General features: G+C 43.7%; 4 protein-coding genes and 1 non-coding gene across 6 annotated transcripts; 3 read left to right on the forward strand and 2 right to left on the reverse strand.

The window, feature by feature from the left end:
- Positions 1-1,865: 1,865 nt before the first annotated feature.
- Positions 1,866-3,663, forward strand: LOC141820510 (uncharacterized). The gene is made up of 2 exons (XM_074707835.1): positions 1,866-2,607; positions 2,708-3,663. Exons 1-2 carry the CDS (start codon positions 1,907-1,909, stop codon positions 3,372-3,374), a joined length of 1,368 nt encoding a protein of 455 aa, XP_074563936.1. The 5' UTR covers positions 1,866-1,906; the 3' UTR covers positions 3,375-3,663.
- A 551-nt stretch (positions 3,664-4,214) lies between these two features.
- LOC141821751 (uncharacterized) lies at positions 4,215-6,463 on the forward strand. 2 transcript variants are annotated; one of them, XM_074709107.1, is made up of 3 exons: positions 4,215-4,336; positions 4,536-4,595; positions 4,749-6,463. In XM_074709107.1, the coding sequence occupies exon 3, from the start codon at positions 4,845-4,847 to the stop codon at positions 5,940-5,942; it is 1,098 nt and encodes a 365-aa protein (XP_074565208.1). In that variant the 5' UTR covers positions 4,215-4,336; positions 4,536-4,595; positions 4,749-4,844; the 3' UTR covers positions 5,943-6,463. The 2 variants fall into 2 exon arrangements, with proteins under 2 accessions (XP_074565208.1, XP_074565206.1); XM_074709105.1 differs by lacking the exon at positions 4,536-4,595.
- A 1,990-nt stretch (positions 6,464-8,453) lies between these two features.
- Positions 8,454-11,586, forward strand: LOC141820759 (putative xyloglucan glycosyltransferase 9). The gene is made up of 5 exons (XM_074708124.1): positions 8,454-9,487; positions 9,584-9,892; positions 10,002-10,292; positions 10,388-10,501; positions 10,601-11,586. Exons 1-5 carry the CDS (start codon positions 8,729-8,731, stop codon positions 11,222-11,224), a joined length of 2,097 nt encoding a protein of 698 aa, XP_074564225.1. The 5' UTR covers positions 8,454-8,728; the 3' UTR covers positions 11,225-11,586.
- Positions 11,587-11,641: 55 nt separating this feature from the next.
- On the reverse strand, positions 11,642-11,729 carry LOC141822567 (small nucleolar RNA snoR8a). Its single transcript, XR_012601299.1, has one exon. It is a non-coding gene; the product is annotated as a small nucleolar RNA snoR8a (small nucleolar RNA).
- A 1,735-nt stretch (positions 11,730-13,464) lies between these two features.
- LOC141816091 (uncharacterized) lies at positions 13,465-14,406 on the reverse strand. Its single transcript, XM_074703927.1, has 2 exons — positions 13,950-14,406; positions 13,465-13,855 (listed from the first exon to the last, which is right to left on the reverse strand). Exons 1-2 carry the CDS (start codon positions 14,404-14,406, stop codon positions 13,524-13,526), a joined length of 789 nt encoding a protein of 262 aa, XP_074560028.1. The 3' UTR covers positions 13,465-13,523.
- Positions 14,407-16,372: the final 1,966 nt, after the last annotated feature.

The raw sequence follows: 16,372 nt of genomic DNA on the forward strand, positions 1-16,372 counted from the left end.
TAAATTTTGAAGTGGCCCTTGGGTTAGAGCCCAGTTATGTTTGTACCTGGCTCCGCCCTTGTGCATGCTAGGTCGACATAACAATAGAGTCCATCAAGTCCTAATCTCTTCTATCCATGCGACCATAATAGTTTCGAGATGATGAAGAAGCCTGATTCAGACTCTTTGACCTTAACCTTCGATAGTCCTTGGTGAAACATCGATCCAAGTGAGGCTAAGTAACATTGGACTAACGATCAAATAATATCAGGAGGACGGACCAATAACTATTGACCCCTGCGCAATAACTTGTTCTTGATAGATAACTTTTCGGTTGTGATCGTCCACGTAATTTATCTAGGATTTAAGTGACAATTATCTCCATAGCTATATAAAATTTTAAAAAATTATGAAAAATTAATTTTCTCCTCTTCTTCTAACTCTTTAGCTTTCTCGTACAGGACATCTCAGCCTTTGTTGATTTGATTGTAGGAATCCTCTACTGATATACTTCGATTGACAGATTGGCAGCCCACAGAGAATGAGCACACAAAGGAGGAGGAACCAGAGAACAGGATGAAGAAGAAACAATAAAAGTCACACATCGGGAGGATCTACGTCGAAAAAAGAGGAGGAACCCGAGGACATCGTAAATTTAGAAGACGCCGTAAAAGTCCCACAGAGAGAGAGAGATTGCGCACACAGAGAGAGATGTGCGCTGCGCAGAGAGAGAGAGAGTTCATGTGCCGCTGGACGCCGTCCAAGGAGAGGACGCAGCGGTGGAAGCTAGTAGAAGTACATCCTCTTTTCCTGGACAAAGCTGTTTCAGCTTGAAGCCGTAGATGTACTGTGGCAAACCTGGCCATTCCACCGCCTGGGACGCCACCGCGGCCGGTCGCCGTCCCACATGAAGATCTCCATCGACGCACGCTGCTTCCATACTCTGCGAGAAGTTCCCCGGCGCCGGGTCGTTCTCGCTCGTCCAAGGCGTGTGTTCTCCTTCATCCTCAAATCCAGCCCCACCTTCATCCCCGGCATGTACGTGGCCAGCTCAAAGATTCTCCGCGCTGCATGACAGAGGCTTGGAGGGCAGATCAGCCGGTCGCCGTCGTGCAGGAACTCACTGGACTAGATGTTAATTGTTATCAGCTGCTTAGGAAAGCAAAGGCAAGAGCACCAGTATCATCACAAGTGAGAGAAGCAGAGCGACAGCCATGGCGACACGACAGCTTATTCTTCTCGCTTTACAAATGGAATAAACTGTACCGGAACACTGATCAAGCTTCCTGATGAGCTCGATTCCTTCGTCACATACGTGCACCCAGAATTCCTAGCTTTATGATCAGGAATCTAGCAAAGTTTATGATCATATATCAAAAAGCATCACAAGCTTTAGGCAATCAAAGGTTGAGCAAGAAGGAACATTGTGCGGACAGAGCCTTTTCCAATCTGGAAGAAGAGGAAAATAACGGCCATGAACCTTTTGTTTGCATCAGTAATTTTGGAAATTAGAATATTTAGAAAGATAAAAAGCATCTTTTTAACCCATACTTTATTGTTTCTTTCTCTTTTTTCCATTTTTATTTAAAAATATTATATTTTTATCCTGATAATTTGAAAAATAGAATAACATTATCTTCTTTCTCACAAATTCTGAGTTTTTTCCGTGCATCATGCTACGTGACTTAAAAACTATATTGTACAATTTTAAAGTTTATAATAAATAATTTAACTAATTTATAATTATTAAACAAACAATTTTGAAAGAAAAAAAAGTACTATAAATATATAATATTTTTGTGTTAATTTCCCAACAATTCAGCTATTAAATGGTCTAAATCAAGTGCGAAGCTATCGCCAGCCTGTCTCTCGTTGTCCTTCTTTAACGCTCTTCCATTCCATTCTCTTTTAACCTTCTCGCTCTCTGATGCTCTGTCGCGACGAAGAAGACGACGGTTACATGGACCGGTGCCCCTTCGTCCGGGTCATCGTCGGCAACCTGGCGCTGAAGGTTCCTGTGCCGCCGGCGCCCCCTGCCTCCCCCTGCTTCGCACAGATCAGTCTTGGCAAGTTCCCTCACCAGATTGCCGACGTTCCTATCCTCGCTTCTGGCGAAACCTCCATCGCAGACAACTCGGCTCCCGTCGCCGCTCGGTTCCACCTATCAAAGGATGACCTTGACCGAATCGCTGGAAAGTCGTCGCTTTTCGCCTCCTCCGCTAGCCGCGCGAAGCTCAAGGTCTCCATCTACACCGGCGCGCAAGGGAGTTCCTTCCGGTGGAGCCCCGGGAATCTCGTGGGCAAGTTCAGGATGCGGTTGGATTTGAAGGGTATCGCAAAGGTCGGCGGGGCGAGCGGGGCGACGGAGTTCCACAGCGGGTGGGTCGCCATTGGTAAGAAGAGGGCATGGATCGGCAAGGGCACCCCTTCGTCGTCCTCCTCCTGGTCATCAGAGGCTCAGCTGCATCTGACGGTGAAGGCCGAGCCTGATCCTCGATTTGTGTTCGAGTTCGACGGCGTGCCGGAATGTAGCCCGCAGGTTTTGCAGGTAGAGGGCAACATGAAGCAACCCGTGTTCACCTGCAAATTTAGCTGCCGCAATGCCGTCGACCGCAACATATGCTCCAGGTTTTCGCCGCCGCTCGCCTCTTCCATTATCGGAGCCCTGTCCCAGGGTTTCCTTCAAAATTTAATTTTTGATTTCTTGGTTCATCGCAACTGGTTGCAGTGCGGCGATTTCGGAGTCACGTAGCACCAGGAAGTGGTTTTCGTCGTTCGGGTCGGAGCGGGAGCGACCGGGGAAGGAGCGGAAGGGATGGTCGGTGACGGTCCACGACCTCTCCGGCTCTCCCGTGGCTCTCGCTTCCATGGTAACCCCCTTCGTGGCCACTCCGGGAACCGACCGAGTGAACCGCTCCCACCCCGGCGCGTGGCTCGTGCTCCGCCCGGGGGACGGCACCTGGACGCCGTGGGGGCGCCTCGAGGCCTGGCGCGAGCGCGGCGGCGCCGGTGCCGGCGACAGCCTCGGGTACCGCTTCGAGCTTCTCCCAGACGCCAACATGGGAGCCAGCATCAACCTGGCCGAGTCCACCGTCAGCACCATCAAGGGAGGCCAGTTCGTCATCGACCTAACTGGCGCAACCGGCAAATCGGCCACAGCTGACGCCAGCAACCGTTTCACGAGCTACCGCGGTTTTGTGATGTCAGTGACGGTGGCGGGGGAGGGGCGGGGTGGGCGGCCGACGGTGGAAGTGGGTGCGCAGCACATCGAGTACACGGAGGACGCGGCGGTGTTCGTTGCGCTCGCCGCCGCCGTCGACCTCAGCATGGACGCCTGCCGGCTTTTCTCGCACAGGCTGAGGAAAGAGCTGAGCGCACCGGACTTGCTGCGGTGACCACAACACGACAACAACACAGTGAAAGTACCATCTTCTATCATCTCCTCCTCGGCTTGTTCACTCATGGATCAGCAGTAACAAGTCTTCTGGGCGTTTTTGAAGCTAGAAGTCTTCATCAGAAAGAGCCGAGCCAGTGTGAGGGGGGGCTTCTCTCAAAAGGAACGCACTGTAAAAATCGTCTCGCAATCGACATTCTAACTTTTTTGTTGTTAAAGACTTGTTCCGACTACTTTCAATCGTTTGAGATGCTTTAAATTCATGGCACAACAATGGCGCCTGCACTCCACGCTAACCCCTGTTCCTGAATTCTGATAAACCCAAACAAAACTGATCCAACAACTCTCTCATCACGATGCTCTCCACCAAGACGATCTAATACTCGAGATCTGATGTCATAAAGATTGTCTTCTTCAAAGGCTGTTCCTTCCTTCTTCTTCGTCGCCATGTTCTTGGACGTTGACGAGAGCTGGACGAAGTACTGATCGCCGGTGTTCATTCAATATTGATGAGGGACGCAGACTTCCTATGCCCAAATTCACACCACTCGTATTCCACTCTACCTCACACTTGAATGGGAAAGTAAAGTAGGACCCACCGTCGGACATTAAATAATTGGAAAACTTTTTAACTAACCCCCCCAGGATTTATCTCCTTTTAACAGCATCCTGAATTTATTATTATTTTACTCCCTTGAATGACAGAGAGAGTAATTTTTCAAAACTATGTTACTTTTTAAGAATAAGATAAAAGTACGGAGTCAATTTGAAAATTTGTCAGAAAAAAATAATAAACAAAATCCCGGACCTTTGGTCTGGCAGTGCCATTACAACGCACACACTTTCTCTCTCTCTCTCCGTCCTCTAAACCTACTGTAGCAGGGAGCCCTATTGCCCTCTCCAGCTCTCCCCCACCGATCGTGCCGACCTAATCCCTGCAGGGATGGAGAAGTTCTAATTCAGGTGAGGTATCTCGCTCACGCTCTTCATTCGGAGAGTGCTTCTTCATTTAGCTTGAAGTTATGTTGCTTAGGGATTGTGGGTGGCGGTAGCTCGTGAAGTAAGATCGTCTTATTTTTTTTTCTGTTTTGCTCGGCTTGTATGCTACTTGTAGTAATGAATTTTTCTTCTTTGTTTTTTTGGATGAGTAAGGTGTGATAAGGTGTGATCTGATCGATCTGGGGCTATATTTCTCTTGTTTTGTCAAAAATGTCAAAAAAAGGTGCGATTTTTCTTGCTTCTCTGATGGTTTTTTAATACTTTGAGGTATCATGCTAGAGTTTCCCTTTTTCTCCTACCAAGATTTAGATGCAGCGATTTTAGTCCTCCTGGTGATTTTTCGCCTTGGTTTTTATTTGGGATTGTTCTGGTTCAGATTCAAGGGCGTTGGACAGGCACCAACTGGGTAGCTGATTGTGATTTGGGTTATTCTGAAATCGGAAGCCTGAAGCCATCGTTGGTGTCGGTCATCATGATGAGACAAGCTTCTATTAGGAATCAAAGGAGCAAAGGGCTAAGGATAAAAAATGTCCTTCAGATTTGCATCTTGACTGTTATGTTCTTCTGGCTGCTTTATCAGCTGAAGCATTCTTATGACAAGAAGAAGGGATTACCAAGCAAACCAAGAATCTTAGACAATGCCATCGACATCGATTCAGAATTTGTAGGTCTTGGCCGGAAAGCCCTCCCACACGACCAGAGAATCTTTACTCATGATAAAGTCAGTGATAAGGATAAAGAAACTGAAGAAATTGATAGAGGTGAAGATGGAGAATCTCATAGAGGAATGGATGATGAAGAAGCCAAAGATATCCCGGAAGATGGAATCGATGAGCTAGATAATGAGCAAGAAGATGAGCAGGATGAGCAAGAGAGGGGGGATGAGGAAGCTGAGGATGGAGATGATACTGTAAATGAAGAAGAAAAAGATGATCAAATCGAGGAGGCTGAGTTCCTGGATGACCAGGACCCTGAGGATGATTCTACCCAGGATGCACATGAAAAAAGTTACAGAAATGATGATGCTTCTAGTTCTGTTCGCCAGGACCAAGTGAATGGAACAGAAATTAGTGATATCGGTGTGGACGAGGAGCAACAGAAGAACAATGAGAAGGATGTGGATACAGAAGGTAAAATTGGCAGGAGTAATGCCACCAATGAGGATAATAATTCCACTATCACTGATGTTATCACCCTAGAAAAAGTCACTAATCGTAACGATAGCCTAACTGCAAGTGGATCTTCTGTTACAAAAATGGAGCAAGAAATTTCTCCCATCAATCAGACAAAGCAGGAGGGCAACCTTCTTACAGAAGGTGCATCAGATATTCAAGTGAAGCTACAAATTGTGTCACCACTGGCTACTAATGCAAACGAAACTGTCAAAACGAATAATCCTCCATCGCTTGCTGATGAAACACCTAAGAGGAGCATAGGTAATGCTCAAAATACCACGATGTCTTTGCAGAGCCCAGCTGAAGCTGACTCCAGCTTAAAAAGTATATTTGAGGATAAGCATAACAAGTCAAACACAACTTCTGCACTAGAGAATGTGGAAAAACTCTCTTAGTGTTTCTCTCACTGCAAACGACAACGGAGATGTAGTGGATGGCCATTCAGCTAAAGATTCATGAATTGTTCCGTCGACCTTACCGACATCCAAAGCAATGTAAAGAACATAAAGCAAGAGGCTGCAGACTATCGTTCATGTGGGATGGAAAATGGTAGGGGTTTTGTCATGTAAAAGATATAAGTTACTAGACTGCGCTTTCTTCTACTTGTGTTGCTCCTTCAGGTTTGCTTTTGCTCTATGTAAGCATTTTATATGTATTGGGTTCATGCCAAGCATTCCCCACAGCACATCTCTAGATAAGATCCAGGTGTTGATGAAAGTAGCTTTAGAGGAACATGTTTTTTTTCCTTCTTATTTTTCATCTGAATATTTGGGCAAATTGAGCTTATGGATATACAAGTGAGCAGAACTTGTTTCTTTGGTGAGAAGATGTTCTTATTTCTAGGTCTAAAACCAACATGCTTTATGCAAGCTACATTTTCATTTAAATTCCATAGTTCAACTAAGAGATTAACTTAAGATGTGTATCAGCAAATAGTTGTTCGCATTTACTATTGGTCCATTCCTCTCATATCGACTTTCATGTATCATTTACTTTGGGTTGATATTTTCCGAGTCTCATCCTAGTTAGACTCATTAAGTAGCTTCAGTAAATTATATTTTTTACCGTCGACATACATGATCTTTTTCATAATTGAAATCCTTTGCACTTTTTTGCTAGAAAATTAGGCCCTTTTGTGAGAATGTTACTTATTGTGTTAATGGAATGGAAGAACTTTTGCTTGTGTAGCAGTGCAGGAAGAAAGCACTAGCATGCTAAGAAGAAGGGAAAGCCTAGAGATTACACCTGTGCATAACTGGTAAACCCCTGAATTTACTGCAAGAATTTCGAGCTTCTTATCAGTGTAATGAATACCTAAGACAATTTATTTGCAGTTAGATATCTTCTCTGTTCTCTCTGTAAGTGCCTAGCAGAAATCAGTAGACGAGATAAAAACATGAGATCTCATCTTTGTTAGTTTGTATCTGATCTTTTTAGAAAACCTTTTGAAAGAATTGTTAGAAAGAGTTTAACAAAGATCCATAGCAACTTTGCGAACTGTTTCAACTGGTCATGTTGATGCGGCTTGTCTAAACAACTCCGAGTAGAGAAGTGGCCCGAGACGACCATAATTGTCTCATCTTCGCGGTTGCCATGAGTTGTCTTACCTATACCATAGGGAAGACAGACATGAAAATAGTTTCGACCCAAAGCATGATTCCACTACTTAACTTTGGTCTAACTGAAGTGATCAAACTTTCTCATGATGAAGAAGCATTGAATCCTCCATGTTTATATACCACCTCAAAGTAATCCATATACCTCAAAGTAATCCATACAATCTGAAGAAGTTTTTTTTTTTTTTTTTTTTTTTGTAAAAGATGAAATCTTCCTCCATTGGTCATTTAGGTAAATATCACGACAAAGGATCCGAACCCTTGTCTTTTTCTGAAGTTCACCAACTCAGCTAGGTCCCATATTAGAAAATTCCTTAAGAGATTTTTTGAAGGCACCTCTGAAACAACACCTCAGTCAATAACGATATGTTGTTAAGAGAACTCGAAAACATGATTTTTTGAAGGCACGATATCACATATGTCTCCATGTTTGCCACATGGTGTTGTCTCCATGCCGAAATAGCATATCTGTCGAACAAGTGGTAAGCTCCGAGTTCGAGTCCTCTTAACAACATGTAGTTGTTGACAGATATTGCGATAATAGGCTCTTATACATAGTAGTATCGTGCCTTCAAAAAAATCTTTTAAGGGGTTTTCTGATATAAGATCGTTTCTAAATTGTTAATACAGAAGAAGAAATAGGCAGCAAAGTCAAATTTGTGTTGTGAGCTGGTTTCCATACAAGATTTCGATATCAATCAATATCTAATCTATCATGCCAACTTACTATCCTCCAACTTGAAAGACAATTTCTTCATTATTAGAATTAAGTGGAATCACCTTAAAGTAGCCAACAAGTAAACAACAAAATTGGATTCGAAACAAACCGATGCCCAAATGTATCAACATGCGTAAGTTTCGGCGAAGTGGGAGGGCATTAACTCCAAATGTCATGATTCATTTCCTAATTTAATGCGAAAAAAATGGAAGAAAACAAAAAAAAAAAAAAAGAAAATCACCGAATCGACAAAAGTAAACGACGAAGACGACGACGATCCGACAGGCCGCCTGCCGAACCGGGACGGTGGCGGACCCGACCGCCGAGTCGCCGGCAGAGATTTTGAATATTTTAGGGGGCAAAGTGAAATCTGTTTTTTTTAAAATTTATTCTTCTAATTACGCGATTAAATAATTCAAACCGTGTCTCGCGTAATTAAACTCTGCGAACATGCAGCAATTATTATTATTTTATTTGTCGTCTTCTCCTCGTTCTTCCTTATCGCTGCGGGAACGTGTTCAGCTGTCGCAAAATCCGCATCTTCCGGTGCCTTTATCGTGCTCTTCTTATTGCGGGAAGCAGCGCGGCGGCCTCTTTATCTCCTCCAACCTGTAATCTGTTCCCACACTCAGCTAGATCTCGCCTTTAAGAATCCCTTGCTTCCTCCCTTTTGAATCTCCCACTACTCCCTCCTTGTCTTTTGCTCTCGGCGCCGGAGAGCGCCGCATTGCAGCGGGAACCATCTTTTCTACCCCTGACCGCTCTGGTTCTTGTCCGGAATCGGTCCGCGGCGCCGGATTTAGCGAAAAGGTGGGATCTTGATCGCGCTTTGAGTGTGGTGTAGGTAATGGCGCCGCTGTTCACCTGGTGGGACACCGAGGCCCAAAGGGGGACGCCGGTGATCGTCAAGATGGAAAATCCTAACTGGTCCATCTCTGAGATTTCCTCCCTTGACGACGACGAGGAGTACCAGTTCCCCACTGTGGCTCCGCGGAAGAAGGGCGCCCGGGGGAAGAACGCGAAGCAGGTCACCTGGGTACTGCTTCTCAAGGCCCACCGCGCCGCGGGCTGCCTCGCCCAGCTCTCCTCTGCCGTCGTCAGGCTCGCGTCCGTCGTGCGCCGCCGGGTCGCGTCCGGGCGGACGGACTCTGAAGCCCTCGCCTCCCCGCCGGAGGAAAGCCCCGTGCTGCGCTCTCGGTTCTACTCCTTCATAAAGGTGTTCCTTTGGCTCTCTCTTGCCTTGCTCGCCTTCGAAGTTGCGGCGTACCTCAAAGGCTGGCATTTGAGCGCGGCGGAGATGCGGCGCCTGGTTCTTCCCTTGTACTTCGGTCTCCCCGACCTCTTAGATTTCTACGCTAGTTGGATAAGCTTCCGGGTAGACTATATCGCCCCGCCACTTCAGTTCCTTGCCGACGCCTGCATCATTCTCTTCCTCATCCAGAGCGCCGACCGCCTAATCCTCTGCCTTGGCTGCTTCTGGATCCGCTTCAAAGGCATCAAGCCAGTTCCCAAGAGCGCCATTGGAGACTCCAAGGATCTCGAGTCCGGCAGTGGCGACTACCACCCCATGGTTCTGGTCCAGATACCAATGTGCAACGAGAAAGAGGTAAGCTTTGCATAAACCTCGGGTCTTTTGCTGTTCAGATTTCGGGAATCATCACCTAAATCTGTCATCTTTTCCATTTCCGTTTGCTATTTGTAGGTGTATCAGCAATCGATCGCTGCAGTGTGCAATTTGGACTGGCCAAGGTCCAAAATGCTGGTTCAGGTGTTGGACGATTCCAACGACCCCGTGACGCAGGCTTTGATCAGGGAGGAGGTGGAGAAGTGGAAGCAGAATGGAGCCCCGATCTTGTACCGACACCGTGTTCTTCGAGATGGTTACAAGGCCGGCAATCTCAAGTCAGCCATGAATTGTAGCTATGTCAAGGATTATGAGTTCGTCACCATCTTTGACGCTGACTTCCAACCCGCACCGGACTTCTTGAAGCGCACGGTGCCTCATTTCCAGGTGTGCAGGACTGAGGATTCCATAACCTTTGCTCCATAACCAAATCTAAGATTTGATTGATGTCTCCTAAACATTGAAACTCAAATTCATCTGTAATTGTCGTTTACAGGACAACGACCAGCTGGGACTGGTACAGGCAAGATGGTCGTTCGTGAATAAAAGTGAGAACTTGCTAACCAGGCTTCAGAACATTAATCTGTGCTTCCACTTTGAGGTGGAGCAGCAGGTGAATGGGGTCTTCCTCAACTTTTTTGGGTTCAATGGAACTGCCGGAGTTTGGAGGATTAAGGCACTGGAGGATTCAGGAGGGTGGTTGGAGAGGACCACCGTCGAGGACATGGACATTGCGGTGCGAGCTCACCTGAAGGGATGGAAGTTCATCTACCTTAATGATGTGGAGGTGCGGAAAGGATTTTGAATCACCCTTTGTTTCTTTTGCTCACAGTATCGATGTCGATTGTTACTCTCTCTCTCCTGTTTGAATTCTCAATTCAGTGCCAATGTGAGTTGCCCGAGTCCTACGAAGCTTACAGGAAGCAGCAGCATCGGTGGCACTCCGGCCCTATGCAGCTCTTCAGGCTTTGCTTGCCTGACATTATCAGATCTAAGGTACATATTTTGTGAAGCAATACATGAAAAAGCTTTATATGTTTGATGCATCGTGTTCTTTGTCTCTGAAGAACTAATACATGTTGTTTTGATTTTCAGATTGGGTTCTGGAAGAAATCTAACTTGATATTTCTGTTTTTCCTTCTCCGAAAGCTCGTATTACCTTTCTATTCCTTCACGCTGTTCTGCATCATTCTGCCGCTAACCATGTTCGTCCCAGAGGCACAGCTCCCTGCATGGGTTATCTGTTACATCCCCGCAGTCATGTCCTTACTCAACATTCTCCCTGAACCCAAATCCTTCCCGTTCATCGTCCCTTACCTTCTCTTCGAGAACACAATGTCCGTGACCAAGTTCAATGCTATGATCTCGGGTCTCTTCCAGCTTGGGAGTGCCTATGAGTGGGTGGTCACGAAGAAGTCTGGTCGCTCGTCTGAGGGTGATCTTATGTCTCTCACAAAGGAGCAGCCCAAGCAGCAACGAGGTTCCTCCATGCCCAATCTTGAATCCATAGTACAGGAAGAAGATTTCGACCCAAAAAAGGAGTCGAAACGCAAGCATAACAGGATTTACCGGAAGGAGTTGGCTCTTGCGTTCCTTCTCTTAACTGCAGCTGCTCGCAGCTTGCTATCGGCCCAGGGAATTCATTTCTACTTCCTCCTGTTCCAAGGGATCTCATTTCTTCTGGTCGGTCTAGATTTGATAGGCGAACAGATTGATTGAGAATCAGTCATGCTTCTTCGACATTCACAATTCCCTTCAGGAGAGGTTCCATTAACACCTCTTGACCGAGATGTAGATAGTTACAGTCTGAAGTTGTTCAGTGTTGGAATTCCTTCAGGTATCATTCATTTCACAGCGAAAACGATTGGTAGATAATAGAATAAGCTTGTCTACCCTTGTGAACTGTTATTATCAACGAAAACATACAGAAGACAATCTGCTTGACAATGCCTTAATTTGGTTATGAACCATCAGCGCCATTTCATCAACGAAATTCCTTCCAACTCAAGTTCATCTCCAGCAACAACATGATCTGACATTGGAAAAACTATAAACACGTAAAAAAAATTGTTTTTTTTAAACCAAACAAACGAAGAAAACTGTTCTTTTCACAAAAGAAAAGCTAAAAAAGCAAGAGGTGCTCATATTCTATGGGTGTAAAGTCTGTCATGCCGATTTCTACAGCATTCAGAATGAGGAATTTTCTTTACAATCACTGCACCAGTAAAACATCAAAGTTTGCAATTTACACGGAGAAGTCGAGCGGCCCCCGTCCCTGCGCCGTCGGTTTCAACAGCGAAGCGAAGGCCATCAAGCAAATAAAACAACGACGAATCCGATCGAGCAGACGACGAAAAGAAGCAGCTTGGGTGTAATTTGATTTCCTCTACGTTGTCCATCATATAGCAAAAGGGCCAGAAAACCTAACCCTAAATTTCGCTTCGATTAGATGGGCCGCAACGTGAGCCGGCTAAAGGAAATTTAATTTGCAATAACGCCCTGCTAAATTTTTCTTGTCCTAAAAGTCCTAAAATTTTGATAATTAACGAAAATATTTGTTATGATGAACAATTTTGTTTCTTGGATTTTCTTCTGTAAAAAGGTAGAATTCGTCATTCCAGCGGCTTCATACGATCGTTTCCATGATTATCTATGAAGAGGTAAATCGAGAAATTACAGTAAATCACGACAGAGGAGAGTATTACTTGAAAGTCTGTCGAACAGAGGAGAGTATTCAGCGAAAGTCACGACAGAGGAGGATATTATTGCTTCGTCAAGATTCAAATCCTTATCTTTTTCTATAAATTTGTTCCGTCATAACTTATGTCATGGGACTTGTTTCTTGGATTCTCAAATGAAGTGAGGACTTCCTTCCCGAATTAATAATTTGACGGCTTGTATTTTTTTTATAAATTATAAGGACGTGCAGATACCAAAGGACACACCGGTAGGAAGGTCCGTTCATGCCCTTATATAAAATTTAATTAATACAACTGTAATATTGATTTTTGAGCAAATTAATTATTATTAAATATAATTACTACATTTGTACCTTCCTAAGGGAAATTTGCATTTTTTTCCTCCAATTTTTTGATGAATTTTATATGTATATCCACCTAATGGTAATCAGCACCGTATAATTTGCTGTATAATTCGATTAATTCAGTTTAATCAAATTTTAAAATCAAAATCGAATTATTCAAAATAATTAATATTTTTTTAAAAATTAAAATTTTAAAATAACCAAATGAAAATTTTAAATTCGATCAATTAGTCCAATTTAACTAGCCCTTGTTTCTAACTATCAAATCAAATCTTAAATAGTTGAATATCCCCTTCTTCTATATTGATAAGAGACTTGAGATTGCATATGCCTTATAATCTAATTGTCCTTTTTGTAATTTAGCTAGGTCTTCTCTCAGTGTTCTCGTGTGCGTAGGGTAGCAAAGGTGTCGTGCATCCTTTCTTCCCTCACCTCTCGTCATTTAAGTTGCACATGGTTTGCTAGAACCCTAGATGATGACCTAGCCCATTAACTCTGTGGCCATGGCATGGACCATTGCATTATAATTCACACACACACACACCCAACTCAAAATAACTCCCTTTCCACCTACTACCTTCCCTTCCTTGTGTTCTCCTTCCATGGCTTATGGGATATGAGATAGCAGTGGTGGGATCATGTGAATATTGGATCGATAACTCTTTATTTGTCTGTAAATTCACAAGTTAAAAACAAAAAAGAAAAAGAAAAGCTTCCATTCCATGAGTTGCATGTCAACTTTGAGGACGTTCATTTATAAGCTTCGACTCATGCCTTGGCATTAAGGGAATTAATTAATTCATCAGCATTGACTCGCCAACAATTCAATAACTAGAGAAAACAACTGGCATCCGCAAGGGAATTGCTCGGTTTTGTTTCTTTCTGTGACATGTTTGTAGTTTTGTGAGCTGGAGGAACTGCGCGCATCGTCTGGCACAGAGATTCGGTGATCTAAGAAAGCAATTGATGATGAAATTAATAAGTGGAATCGACGACAGAAGGTCGCAGTGGGCAGTTACAATGCAGGAGAAGATCGAGTGCAGTTTCTTGTCTGATCTCTTCGAAGATGATGTGCTCGATCGCAGCTCCAACCGCCCTTCTCTCGTGCTCGAACTGGCTCCATTCCTTGTGGGAACTGGAGAGATCGCGAGCTATCAGTTGGGATAGGTCGACGACGATTCCATCGCAGTCGACTCGAAGGCTTTCTTCCAACTCCCTCGAGCAATCGTCTTCCGGATTGCTGCTGCAGGAATTCTTTGCCTCTTCCGTCGACTCAAAACTTGAGGGCGATGTCGATTCTTCCTCAGCTGCGTCAGGAACCAGTTTAATAAATAATAATTTTTTTTTTAAAAAAAAATGGTGAACGGCGAAGAAAAAAATTGTGAAAGTCAATGCAGCAACCTTCGTGAGAATGGAGAGCAAGGACTGACACAGGGCTCCTCTCCTCCTTGTCGATCTCAGCCTCATCGGTGGCAGCAGCGGAAGAGAGCCTATGGAATTCCACACCGTGATTTTCGGCCTTCATTAACCTGTCAATGGCCGCAGCATTGCGCCTGCAAGCTCTGCTGATCATCCTGTCGCAGGCAATTTTGGCGAGCACATGCCTGATGACCTCGGTCTTCTTCTTCTTCTTCTTCTTCTTCTTTTTCTTCCTCCTCTTGAGCCAGTAGTCGGAGAACCCTTTTAGCCTCGAACAAGCGCTGCCAAGGCAGCAAACGCATGCGGCGGCGTCGGCTGCTCTATCCGAGTAGCCATGCTGCAAGAGGTAGGCATCGAGCAGGAAAGGCTCTTGCTGCTCTTCCAGCAGCTCGCACAGCCTTCTCCCATGGCGGTGCAGTGACTCGGGGACGGAGTCCATCATCCGGGAAGAATGAAGATAAAGAGCAGCTAGCTCCCTCCCTGACTAGCTCACTCACTGATCACTCACTCCCAGGTCACAATGGCATGGGACTTGTCCGCAGATAGTAATCAGAAGCGATGGAACACAGAGACTACCATTCCCTTTCAGTGAAAGCAGATTAATGAGGCAGATGCAGAGGATGCCCAAATGGCCAAACCCTGGACAAAGAGGAGGCTCGTCAAGCACCTGCTCGTCCCCACCTGGTTGTTGGCTAGCAGTGGCAACCATGTGTCCATGACAAGAGGCAATGGCAGTGGAAAAGATTGAACTGATTTGCTGTTGGGAATTGTGTTTGGAATACTACTATACTCTCGATCCCTGTCTTGCCGTCTCTCTCTCTTCTCCAGGACTTAGCTAGCTAGCTAGCAGTATAGTAATAACTAGTTCATAGTTCATCACTATATATGCATCAAAAGTGTTGCAAGCCAGGAAGAAGCACTCTTCTTTGCTCCTCTTCTCATGGACATGAACATGGTCATGGACATGGACATGAGAAGGAGAGGTGCACCTTTAGCTCGATCCCATTGATTAAGATTAGAAATTATATAAATAAATAAAAATGCAAGTCCTTAAATGAAGCATGGTCCCGACGTGAACTACAGATTGGGCAGGAAAGTATCCTATGTTCTTAAGACACTGTTTGGGCTTCTGGAATCATATGTAATTAAGTATGCTTAATTATATAAAATAATTGCAGTGGTTGGGAAATTAATTAGTTTGATTGCCTTAATGAATTCATATATACTGAACTTACTGTTAGATGATGCCGGTTGACTGAATGGAGCTGCATTATCTTTAATTTGCTTAATTAATAGTTAATACGATGCAGTACCAACAGTTTAGTTGTTACCCCAAGGGAAAAAACTAATCGAGCTTATTAATTAATGATGTTGCCGATGTCTTTGCCCTATGATTGAGTGAGAAAAAAAAAGGGTGATAAACAATCAAAATGAAGTGCATCATTTGTCAAATTGTTAGATGAGGGTATCTTGCTTGCCCTTAAGGCGTAGCAGGGATTGATTTTAGGAGATGATGATCTGGGATCATCCTGTCATACATCTAATGCCTGTGTATCTACATGAACCTCTCCATATCCATGGGATCGACTTTAGGGGTTGTTGAAATTAGATGAGGGTATCTTTTCAATTAACTTCAAATGGGCATCCCATTTAAATAAATTATCTAAACCTTTAATATAGGTCTTGCTCTCAAAATTGATTTTCTGAATCAGCTGACTAATTGACTTACTTGCGAGGTAATACATGTTATGGAAGTTAGCCATCAGCTGCTACATAATGTGGTAGTTACCTGTTAACTTTTATATGATTCATCGTGATCAAATAATGTTTATTTGAAATATAATAGGTGTCATGGAGTTTTCTGCGTTTATTTTGCTCATTGAAATATTATTTTAATCAGGATATCACTTTCTAATAAATAAAATTAACATAAGATAATGAAACCGTTGTAGAAGCTAGCAACTAGATATTACACGATCAGCTATTTATTAGCTTCTAAATGGTTAATCATGTTCATATAATATTTATTTGAAATGTAATAAATGTTATGAAATCTCTTTTCTTTATTTTTTTCATTGAAATATTATTTCAACCATGATATCACTCTCCAATAAGTAAAATAAACATAATATAATATAATGACACCGTTGTATAAGTTAATAATCAACTACTACATGTTGTAGCAACTACCTGCTAGCTTCGATAATGTTCATTTGAAATGTAGAGGGTGTCACGGAGTCACTTGCGTTTGTTTTACTCATTAGAATGTTGTTTTAACCAAGTTATCACTTTTCAATAAGCAAAATCAAAGTAAAATAATGACATCATTGTAGCAGTTACTTACTAGTTTCTACAAGATTGATCGTGATCAAATAATATTTATTTTAAATGTAGAGTTTTTTTTA

This window comes from Curcuma longa, chromosome 2, assembly GCF_044706935.1.
Source record: "Curcuma longa cultivar G26 ecotype Majalengka, Jawa Barat chromosome 2, ITB_CL_G26_1.1, whole genome shotgun sequence".
NCBI classification, from domain to species: Eukaryota; Viridiplantae; Streptophyta; class Magnoliopsida; order Zingiberales; family Zingiberaceae; genus Curcuma; species Curcuma longa.

Bases quoted from the DNA above. Each gene is read 5' to 3' on its own strand.
- LOC141820510 (XM_074707835.1), top strand. From the start codon at position 1,907: ATGCTCTGTCGCGACGAAGAAGACGACGGTTACATGGACCGGTGCCCC. The intron at 2,608-2,707 runs GTTTTCGCCGCC...AACTGGTTGCAG, and splicing joins GACCGCAACATATGCTCCAG to TGCGGCGATTTCGGAGTCAC.
- LOC141821751 (XM_074709107.1), top strand. From the start codon at position 4,845: ATGATGAGACAAGCTTCTATTAGGAATCAAAGGAGCAAAGGGCTAAGG.
- LOC141820759 (XM_074708124.1), top strand. From the start codon at position 8,729: ATGGCGCCGCTGTTCACCTGGTGGGACACCGAGGCCCAAAGGGGGACG. The intron at 10,293-10,387 runs GTGCGGAAAGGA...TTCTCAATTCAG, and splicing joins TCTACCTTAATGATGTGGAG to TGCCAATGTGAGTTGCCCGA. The intron at 10,502-10,600 runs GTACATATTTTG...TTTGATTTTCAG, and splicing joins CTGACATTATCAGATCTAAG to ATTGGGTTCTGGAAGAAATC.
- LOC141816091 (XM_074703927.1), bottom strand. From the start codon at position 14,406: ATGGACTCCGTCCCCGAGTCACTGCACCGCCATGGGAGAAGGCTGTGC. The intron at 13,856-13,949 runs GTTGCTGCATTG...TTCCTGACGCAG, and splicing joins TGCTCTCCATTCTCACGAAG to CTGAGGAAGAATCGACATCG.